The sequence below is a fragment of the Polistes fuscatus genome, unplaced genomic scaffold (genome assembly GCF_010416935.1).
Source record: "Polistes fuscatus isolate 324 unplaced genomic scaffold, CU_Pfus_HIC Scaffold4, whole genome shotgun sequence".
NCBI classification, from domain to species: Eukaryota; Metazoa; Arthropoda; class Insecta; order Hymenoptera; family Vespidae; genus Polistes; species Polistes fuscatus.
In genome coordinates this window covers 911,172-922,460 of record NW_025113118.1, presented here as the reverse complement: position 1 = coordinate 922,460, position 11,289 = coordinate 911,172, and the positions used below count along the sequence as shown (strand labels likewise).

Below are 11,289 nucleotides of genomic sequence, written 5' to 3'. Positions count from 1 at the left end.
CAGGGCGATCGAAAGAACGTCACAGGTGGGGTAAAAGCGACCCTGCATTGACGTAAATACAAAGTTAATATGGAGACATCTCGGGAATGGCGCCTACGCGTTAATCTACGTAGACTTATGTTAGTACCAATCGATGTACAAAAGCGATGACGTCCATGCTACTACATCACTACAAATCTACCTGTTCGGTCAACCTCTAAATATCATCAGGCAAACACGTGTAATGTCATGATTCTGACGCGTTAATCGTATTGCTCTGACGTCTAACCAACAAATCGATAAATGTTAAGAAGGTAGGAGTAATTTATCAAGAATTTTATTCCAAACGATAAAAAATGTCTCGTACTATTCAGAACTAATGATAGTATCTAGAGACAATAAAATACAATTCTATGATAAATGGCAGGCATTAATGTCTATAATTAAGATATCGATTAATTAATATTATTCTATAATAATGTTAAATAATAGAAATTTAATAATCGAATTAGCTCTGAAATTTTCTTTTAGAAAAAAATATAGATTCATAGAAGATGTATAGAAAGAAAATTTGAAAAAAATAAAGAATTTAATTACATATACATAGTTTCTTTTAGACTTGTTAAATTAACGAAAACGAATTTCCATAGAAAATCACTTTCAAAACTTCCTTCATTTATCTAATCTTCTTATATTTCGATAACGATGAACATTAACATACTAAATATATAGAATAAAACGAGACATATTTCGATAAATGTAAGTATATGCTTAGTTTTCCAAGAAATTCGAAAATCGTGGCATCGATATAAAATAATAAATAAAATCTATGGCAAAAGAGAGAGAGAAGAGATTTTTTAATTTCACAACGGTGCGCATATCAGTGGCTTAAACTCAGCCGGTTTATATATAGCGCGCGCGTTACCAAACAAAAGGAGTTTACTACGGCAAACTGCACTCGAGCAAGGAGTTCGATGGCACGCAGTTGCCAAGCGCGATCGACTCGTGATTTTCGAGAGCTCAGAGACTCAACAAGTGGACTGGCGACTCACGTTCGGAAAAATCCATTTCTAACTTTTCACAAAAATGATCCTCGTTCGGTGTGGTTAAGAGAAATTAAAGCGTATATCGTTCGAATCGTAACATAATGTAGGGTCATCGAACGCGATTAATTAACGAGATCAAGTTAATTTCTAACCGTTGACAAAAAACTTTTAACGTTTTAATAAAAATTTGCTAGAGAATTAAGACCTTAGAGCAAAGAAAATCAGGGTAATATAATAGGAAATGAATATTATTAATATTTTATGAATGCAATAATTTTATCAAACGCTAATGGATAAATCACTTCTTCTAAAATATTTAAAAATTGAATGAAGTGAAGCCATCCTTTTCGTCTATTTCAAAATCAATGAATCCTCGCTGTTCTAGATCTTAATCTCGAAATTGATAGGAATAAAACTAAAAAAGACTCACCACGTGAACGTTAGAAAGACCTACGGGCTGCTCGGTCTGCTTCTTGTCTGTCTTCTTCGCCTGCCTCTTGGCTTTACTTTCGAGGAAGCGTTGCTTCAAAATCAGGGTGTCCTGTATATTTTGCTCGCAAATTCCGTTGAAGCTCTGATCGAATTTTGGTGCGCATTCGGTTTGTCTGCGACGATAATTCTGGAGTCTGCGTCGAAGACGATCGATTGCTTGCCTCCTTGAGGGGGGAAGCTCACCCATACCAGGTGCTTGACCCATTTGTTGTTGTAATTGAAGCTGCTGTTGACTTGTCACACTTAACTGTCCGACAGCGTTAAGATCATGAATTGAAGCAGTCGCGGCTACGGAGTTGGGCTGACCGATTACAGGATTTCCAACTAAACTTGGTCCGTTATTATTGGTATTGTTATTGGAATTACCGTTCGGACCCTGCCCCACGCACACTGATATGGAGGCAGGGGCAATGCCGGGGGGGCCTTGCGAGGGCTGGCGAGGCAGAAGCCCCCCGGCCTCCATACAGCCGCCTAGATCCACCGCAGAGTAAGCCAGCTCAGTGATAAGTTATTGCAATTTGTAAAACAAACGAGTCCTCCTCTTCGTATTTATCTCTATCACTAGATTCGACGACGTTGACCTCGTCAGTAGCTCTCGATGCTACCAGTTTGAGCATCCTCCATCGGCAGCTGACAGGCGAGCCGACAACGAGCGGCATTTGACACGCTCGGTTCACCTCAACCTCTTTCTCTTTCTTCACTTCCTCCTTGCACCGAATCCTTACTCGACGAGTTCACGCATAAACGGAAGAATAGTAAAATACTAATAGGAGTACTAGTAGTTGTGATGACGGTGGTGGTGTGGTAGTGTGGTAATGTAGTAGCTTAGTAATAGCAGTAGAAGCGGAAGATAAGAAAGAAGACACGTTCCACGTGAGCGTGACCGATCGCGCACTCTCGATGTTTGGTATCCGTATCTCGCGCGCTTCTCTCCCCCCCCTCCCACCCGTCCTCTCTCTCACTCTCTCCCGCTCACTCTTTCTAGCACTCTGTCTGTCAATGGAGGAGCGCGTGCGCGCGCTTTATCGAGAATCTCGAGAAGACGAAGAGCGCGCGCTTCGTTCTACCGTCGGAAAACCGCTCGGCACTCATCGTCGCCGTCGACGTCGGCAGCAACGGCGTGGCGGCAGCGGCTATGTGGTGACGGTGGCGGTGGCGGGACACGACGCCACGAGGGATACGATGGAAGGAAGGGGACGTACGTACGGACGGGCGGACGGGCGGACGGACGGACGCACGACCGACCGATTGAGAGAGAGAAACAGAGAGGGGGGAGCTAATGGGTTGGTGGAGCGGGGGCAGAGACGGGCTGTGGCGCGCTTCGACGTCGGCATAACAGGTAGTCGAAAGAGCGTGCCGCTGCCGCTCTGCTACTATCAACTCGTGCCACCGACAGATGACAGGAGCACGAGACCGAATGTACCGGAGGGATCTGTCAAGGGGAAAGATTCAACGAACGGTTTCGTTTGCCTTCGCAAAACCGGCCCAGCTGCACCAGCTTCGACCAACAACGCACAATGACAACGTTGCACTCTCTGCCTCTATTTATCTCGCTTTTTCTTTTTCTTCTTCTTCTTCTTTGCTATACGGCATCTCTTTTTATACTTTTGCTCGCTTCTTCCTTATACTTACACTTTATGAGTATCTTAATAACAATGCAACGAGAACGTCAATCCTTCAACTGTGCTTATTCTGTCTCTTTCTCTCTTTCGAGTCTCACCTTCCATATTCTTTTTCTTCTTCTATTTACTCTTTTTCTTCAGTTGCTTCATTTCATTTCTTACTACCTTTTTGTCAAGCGATCAAAATTTTTTTCAATAATTTCTCGATATAGGTATTTGTGATATAATGTGTCATCGAGCGTCGGCATCGAACGCGCCGCGCATAAGATCCTTTAACAAACAATTACATAACCTCACTTTTAAGTACCTTTAGTGCGTCAGCTTGCAGCAACAACACTATGACGTTGACAATGTATAACTACCGCGTTTCGTATGTCAAAAGTTCGGGAATATTTTCATTATTGCCTTCGAAGAACCGAACGGAAACTTAACCCGAACGACACTTTAGATTCGGCTCTTCGTAAGCGCGCGATGCCATTAACAGAACTGCGCGTGGGTACAGAAGCATATATCGTTCAAACGACGAACCATAATTTCTTTTTGATTCAGAACGCCAACTTGCGACGTCTGCTTCAAATAGAGAAGCTTCTTCGATTTAATGCCATCTATAAATGCACCATCTATTTAGAAATATTCTTACCGAGTGGTCAAAGTTATTTTCTTTCTTATCTACCTTACCGACGTGAAATGCGACGTATTCGTTTTAATATTAAATGATGATAAAATAGTGAGTTACATTACCATTACAGAAAATAGTTTTTCCAAAGAATAACCACAAAAAAGTTGGCATAGAATCGCAATAGTAGAAAAAAATGAAAATGTGCTTTTAGTTGCTCACTAATTGCTTAATCAAAATCCATAATTGCTCACTGTATTAATTAATTATTTAATTAGTTATTAATAATTAAAAAATCAAAAACGTTTTTTCTCATTTCTAAGCAAAGCAATAAAGTTTTCTATTGTTTTTTGTTTTCAATCAATTGTTCACTTGTTATTTGTCTGGCTCTTCAACTTTATTTTATTAAATATTTTTTATTTATTGGTAATTAGTTAAAAATAATTATTACACTTTGAATAAAATTATGAAATGGTGACGTCATGAGTAGGAGATATGTTATATGCATACGCATCAACAAATTCAAGGTGCAAGCGCACTTTTATTGAAAAAAATGAAAGTAAAGTTGACATATGTGCAGGGGATATATCCAAAATAACAACCTATAGGATTGTGAAAAGAAATAGGTTAATCGTTCTTCATGTATAAACAATAGGTAAATATTTTGTAAATTATATTTTTTATTCATTAATAAGAACATTTATAGCATGCCACAAGCGCGATACGCGAAGGCTATGCTTTACTAGAGCCTAAAAATCAAATTTTATTTATTTATTTTTGTTTTGTTTTTCAGTTCTTGTCTCAACAACCAAAAAAAAGTCACTAAACTTTGTTTTAATTAAGGTAAATAGTTAAATTTATGTCTTATATTTTAACATTAATATTATTATTTATTTATATATACAGGAACATGATGGAAAATTAGAAAAGCAGTGTAAGGTCTATACATATATTAAGTACATTAAATTAATTTTACCAAGTGGTCATAAATTTATTCACTTTAAATAAAATCATAAATTTAATTATAATTTTAATATTACATAATTTAAATCATAAATTTACCTTGAATTTGTTGATGCGCATGCGTATAACATATCTCTTATTCATGACGTCATCATTTCATAAGTATTCAAAGTGTAATAATTATTTTCAACTAATTAACGATAAATAAAAAATATTTAATAAAATAAGGTTGAGGGAGCCGAAGAAATAAAAAGTGAGCAATTGATTGAAAACAAAAAACAATAGAAAACTTCATTGCTATGCTTAGAAATGGGAAAAAAAGTTGCTTTTTTAATTATTAATAACTAATTAAATAATTAATTAATTAAGTGAGCAATTATGGATTTTGATTGAGCAATTAGTGAGCAATTAAGAGTATTTTTCATTTTTTTTCTCCTGTAGTGATTTTATACCAACTTTTTTTGTGGTCAAAGAATACAGAAATACGTAAAAGCTCACAAGTCCCATTTTTTATCTACCCAGTTTCATTTTAGTTACTGCTAAGACCACCAGAGGGCTTGATAGTATTGTGCCGTTATCGATTTTTTTTACTTTAAAAAATTTTATTTATTTCAATTGGTTGTTATTTTTAGTTCATTATAAAAAAAAGATAGAAAAAGAAAATAAAAATAAAAGATAATTATAAATTTACAAATATAAAAAATGATCTATATTATATAGTTTGAAGAGTGTGCTTCAATTCAACACTGATATCATATATTGACGGACAAGTCAATTAATGAATTACTCTTTTAATTACGGTTATATTGCCAAGGAACAGATCCCTCGGTATTGAAATATTCACAAAAATCATCCTGAACAGCTAATGCAAATCAACTACTAAAAATTATTACCATAAATTCTTCTCTCCATGAAAATAGAATTATTAACTTCATCTCTCCAAACTCCAGAAATAAAACTATGAGCTACTTCTTGATCAACTAAATTTGGTGGAATGTAAAGGTTATCTTTGTCATCCTTGCAAATCCAATTATGGAGACATATGATTGCTTGAATCATACTAACAGTATTGTCAACATTATGCTTGATAGGCTTTCTCAGAATCCTCCACAAACTCACTATAATGCCAGATGAATTATCAATAGTTCTGCGAGTTCAGCTCAGACGATAATTAAAAATACTTCTTTCTTGATCAAGACCACTTCTACCAGGATATGGCCGAAGCAAATAATTAGTCAACTGAAATGTCTCATCTCCCACAAGCACATATGGTTGAGGCATTCCATCTATAGTTAGCAAATCTGGTTTCAGCACGTTCATTTGATTATTTTCAAACTTCTAATCCATTACTGAATTTCGAAAAATCCCTCCATCACTTCTTCAGCCATACGCACCAATATCAACGAAAATGAACGAATAATTAGCGTCACAAATAGCCATTAACACAATACTGTGACTATTTTTATAATTGTAGTAAGAAGAACCTGCATTATCAGGACACTGTAAAAATAGTAATTTTTTAACATAATTTAGATATGTTTAACCAATTAATTTATATAAAATGGCATCTACCTTTATGCGTACAGTAAGACCTCTTTTTGTGCGGTCCTTTTTTATACGATTTTATTTTTGTGCGATTTGTTTTGTGCGATTTATTTTTATGCGGTATCTAAATCTCAGCAGCGTTGCTACCAGTTTTATGTTTTCTTTCAATGTACATATACATGTGTGGACGAACTCTGATTACATGGTCTCCTTGACGACGATGTATCCGGACTTCGCGACGCTGTTCATCTGATTTAAACAATCTCCTAACAATTATTTAATTTGATTGAAAGCATTTTCACATCTATATTTCGCAAATAATTGATGTATTTTCTAAGTGCGACTTTTTTTATGCGGTCCCTATCCACCGCACAAAAAGAGGTTTTACTGTATATCGTACAAAGTTGTTTATAATATGTAAGTATTTATAAAATTACCGAATATTTTTTTGTATGATTTCTTTTATGCGGTCCCTATCCACCGCACAAAAAGAGGTTTTACTGTATATGCTTCCCATAGATAGCACCGATACAATGTGAGAATTACCATTTCTTTTCAAACTCATCAGCAATTTTGAGCCAATCTGATTCATTCAGAGGATATGGTAACACTTTTTTTAAGACAGTTCCAAAGAGATTGATATGTTTCTACGATTATATTTGCTGTTGTTGTTAACTCAACTAAATACTGATACGCCATTGAGTCATACAATACAATCACCAGTTGCTAAAAATCTAAAAAATAACTTTAATTATATAGTACCATTCACATTACTGTTAGTAAATAATAAAAAATATTTAAAAATCTTACCGCAGAGTCATAGCAAGCCGTACAGCAGGTAAAATAGGCTCACTTACTACATTTTTCTTTTTATATTAACGGACCAATTAAACAAAGCAGCTTTTAAAATTGTACTGCTAACATTCGGATGTAATTTTCAATTTTTTCGATGTACGATAAAAGTGTAGGAAAGATGGGTTCAAAAAATCCATGTTTTCGCCATAATTTAAATAAGGGATCAATCCAAAATTTTCTTGGTGTACTTTTATTTTTACGACTTTGTATAACTATTTTATTGCATAGAAGAACAAATAAAACTTTTTTACTCTTCATTTTTCTTTTTATTTGCGCTTCCCTAATTATTTTTTGGCATACATAAATCCACAATTAACCAGTTAAGTGCGTTCGACGTGTATACACGTCGAACCAAATCTCTACTGTGGTGCGTTTGACGTGTAAAAACGTCGTGTGAAATAAAAAATTCTTGACGAATAAAAGTGTAACCCGTCCTCGTTTTTCGTAAAATGTATAATAGTACCATTTGCCCTGCGTTCGACGTGTATACACGTCGTTGATTGTTTTTAATTCGCACCCTGTGGTGATCTTTTGAAACTAAATTCCACCGTTAACTGGTTAATAATCATACACAGCAGCCATTATAATTTTTATTGATACTTTTAGAGTGATAACTTTAATTAAATATGTTATTATATTGTAAACGTCTCATGCAGGTTCGTGCACATTGGCGCCTGCACTAGTGTGAGTGCGTGCGGATGTTTGTTTAGGATATCGGTATTCTTAAGATTAAGTGTGGGGAACCGAGGCTGTATGCGTCACCCATGGAGGGGGGCCGATGCTCCGTTGTTCGACGGAAAAGTAAAAAAGGGCAGTCGGACAATACGAGTAGTAGTAGGAAGTAGCAGTTAGTTAGTCTTATGATCTTATGTATTGGGGAGTTTACAATATATTATATTTAAGTATTACTATTTTTAGTATTAAGTATTTATATTTAGTATTGTATATTTAATATGTTATGAGATTTTGTTAAAAATAAGGTTAGGGATTTACTTTAAGTATATCTCGAGATAATGACTTACATCCTCAAAGAGATCCGTTGCTTTTGATTGAATTTTTAGAAATATATTTAAATAAGAATGATTTTTGTTTAATGTTTTAAATTAAATTTATTTATTAACTAGCTGTACCCTGCACGCGTTGCTACGCTACCAACTAAAATAAATTTGAAGGAAAGACATTACACAAATATTCAATTAATTTTGAGTCATTTTATTGATTTTGTTCATTTCGAAAAAATTGTGATATTGCAGCGTTTCGTTTCAATTCGATATTTATTGAAATGCTGTGGGATACAAAATATTTCTTGTTTTTCCATCTGGTGCGTAAACGAATAAATCAGAAGGTTTTCCGACGCGTGAGCAGACCACATAGAGCTGCCCATGTGAGAAACATGGATTCTCCAAATTTAATCCACACACTTGCAACGATTGTCCTTGTGCTTTGTTGATAGTCATTGCGAAAGCGAGTCGGACCGGGAACTGCAAAGTTTGAATTCGAATGGCATATCTGTCGGGATCATTGGGATACGTGGCAACAGTACGTCTTCACCTCTGAATTTTCCAGTCAAAATTGTTGCCTCGATAACATTGTTCATCATTTTCTTGACTGAGAGTCTGGTTTCGTTGCAAAGTCGTGGTGGATTTATGTTTCGAAGAAGAATGATGGGTACGCTAATTTTCAATATAAGAACGTGCGGTGGTATGCCTGGCAAATCAAGCTAATTCAAGAATTCAGTTGGATAGTTGACAACTTCGTCTTGATTCACCACAGTATCGATGGACTTATATGTTGTCGTTTCGTCGGGTATTCCATTCTGAATAGTGAAGTTGATGATATTGACATCGATGTTTTTGGCCACTAATATAGCACGCGTACTGAGCCACTGATGATTTTTGTAGTTCTGTGCAATGTTTGGGAAAACTTTTTGCACCAATTCGTCTATGCTTTCTGTGATCTTACATAAGTTTGCTGGCAAGGTGATACATTGCATAGATTCATCAATATGCATTCGCCCATTTCCAATATCCATTAATCGTTTTGCAAAATTTCCAGCCGATGCATCCCGTTGTAGTTGTACACGCATGTTGGTTTTCAAAGTCAATTTCTGTAAATGACGCCATAAAACTGATGATTTGAGACATGCATTAAGTTCATCAGCGGATGTTGAACGTGGTATAACCGGCAGTGTTTGTCGAAAATCACCAGACAATAAAATGAGTGTGCCACCGAAGATCCGTGCGTTTTCTCTCAAATCTCGCAGTGTACGATCAAGCGCTTCCAATGTTTTCTTGTGTGACATTGTACATTCGTCCTATATGATAATTTGATACGCTTGGAATACTTTGCCCATTCCAGAGTTTTTGCTGATGTTGCATGTTGGTGCTTCAGTGTTTTGCTAATTCAACGGCAGTTTCAATGCTGAATGCGCTGTTCGGCCACCATCCAAAAGAGCTGCCGCAATTCCAGATGATGCAATGGCCAGTACAATATTATTTTGTGATCGTATGGTTGCCAAAATAAGTGAAAGAAGAAAAGTCTTGCCTGTACCACCGGGCGCATCTATGAAAAACAGTCCACCTCTTTGTTCTGTGATTGCACGCATAATTCTGTCTTACGTAATGCGTTGTTCTGGAACCAACTGCGGAAGATTTGTCTGAACAAATGTTCCCAGTTCGTCAGAATCAAAGTATGTTTCTCGTTGCAAATCACGATCAAAAAGGTCGTTCACTGGTCGGTTCGGAGCAGACATTCCCAGTTGCACCAGTGCCTTGTTAGCGATTGCCAAACATATGTCTTTAATCCAAATCAATGCCTCATTATGCACATTTGGTGTGAATTGATTGTCCGGATTTTGATTCGCAGTGCGCAAACGATATAGAATATCTTCACTCATGTAGTCCTTGTATTTTTTCCAAAGATCTTTTGGATTAGATAGGAAGCAGGTTGTCAATATTATGGCAAATAACGTGCGTATTTGCTGTGGTCGAGCAGTATTCGATGCATCAACGAGTGCAGTGTCCCAATGTGCATCATTCTCAAGAAGATTTAGTTCCTGGCAAACTTGGCGATAAGTGGCGCACAGCTGAGCATTCACTGTTCTTAAATCTTGGAAGGATGTTGGTCCACGTATATTGATTAACAGCAATCGCAGATAGAAGTATTCTGTATTGTTCGGATGAACAGTGTACAGACGACCAAATGCGTCACTGGAATACGAATTGGGATGTCCTTCAACTGCTTTACTTTGTTTGCGACGTTGAAACTTTTTAGCCGATGCATTCCATGTGTAGAATTTCGGTACCTCAGAATAAAGTAGAGTTTTTGCAAAAAGAACATCTTGGCACAATGAGTAAAATGCAGTTAAAGTTGTTGCCGGTGGAACCAATGCTCTGGCACGTACATTATCTGCTGTGAAGTACACGCGCTGTCCATTCTCGAGATGCACCGCTAAGTGTACTACTGTTAGATGTCGTTCATGAATTGGAAATGATAAGATGCGCCATACTGTTTCATTGCTGCTAATGTAGCGTCCAAGTTGGTATTGGTTGATTTCATCGAGCGGTGCGGTCATATTCCCTACTCCGAAGACTGCCATATCGCTTCCTTTGTTGACATATTTGCAAATGTATTTGATCGACTTCACTGAATTGCAAAAAACAACATTAATGTGTGCTTTGAAGGTCTTTGAGAGCAACGGTGAATATGGCACAACCCAACGATTATCGACTTCGACATCAACGTTTCGTACTTTTAGAATGATGGATTTGCCGCCATCCTCAACTAGATCGTCAACGATATAGTGGGTATCCGTCATTGCCAGTGATGGTATCAGAAACCAAGTTTCTTGGGTATCGTTTCGTGCATTTCCCATCAGATATGCATGGTGAATTGTTGTTGAATGCGCCACATGGACCATGAATCATATTTTTGGTAACGACGTCGAATAAGTCTGGATCAATGTCCTTATCTGGTATTTCTGCTGAGATGATTTGGTCAATTTGATCTGGCGTAATTTTGTTGATTAACCAAACCAAAATATGTGCATGTGGCAATCCTCTTTTCTGCCATTCAATTATTTCATTGAATACATCCAGCAGCATGTCTCTCCGAAAACGTGATGCTTGATAATAAAATCCATCAAAGATTTCAATTTTTGTTTAAATACGCG

At 36.8% G+C, this 11,289-nt stretch overlaps 2 protein-coding genes across 7 annotated transcripts in view; both read right to left on the bottom strand.

Annotated features, from left to right (window-relative positions):
• Positions 1 to 3,688, bottom strand: part of LOC122521253 (neurogenic protein mastermind-like) — a 161,768-nt gene extending 158,080 nt beyond the window's left edge. For all 6 annotated transcript variants that reach the window (XM_043641816.1, XM_043641818.1, XM_043641819.1 and 3 more), the window contains exon 1: positions 1,456 to 3,688. In XM_043641816.1, the coding sequence (XP_043497751.1) occupies positions 1,456 to 1,980 (525 nt within the window). In that variant the 5' untranslated portion in view covers positions 1,981 to 3,688. The remainder of the gene's footprint in view (positions 1 to 1,455) is intronic.
• A 1,805-nt stretch (positions 3,689 to 5,493) lies between these two features.
• Positions 5,494 to 9,420, bottom strand: LOC122520823. The gene is given in 8 exon segments (XM_043641107.1): positions 5,494 to 6,224; positions 6,764 to 6,856; positions 6,858 to 6,974; positions 6,976 to 6,997; positions 7,074 to 7,129; positions 8,486 to 8,599; positions 8,662 to 8,838; positions 8,887 to 9,420. Coding segments are annotated over 8 exon segments (1,740 nt in total). The 3' UTR covers positions 5,494 to 5,597.
• Between the last annotated feature and the right edge of the window lie 1,869 nt (positions 9,421 to 11,289).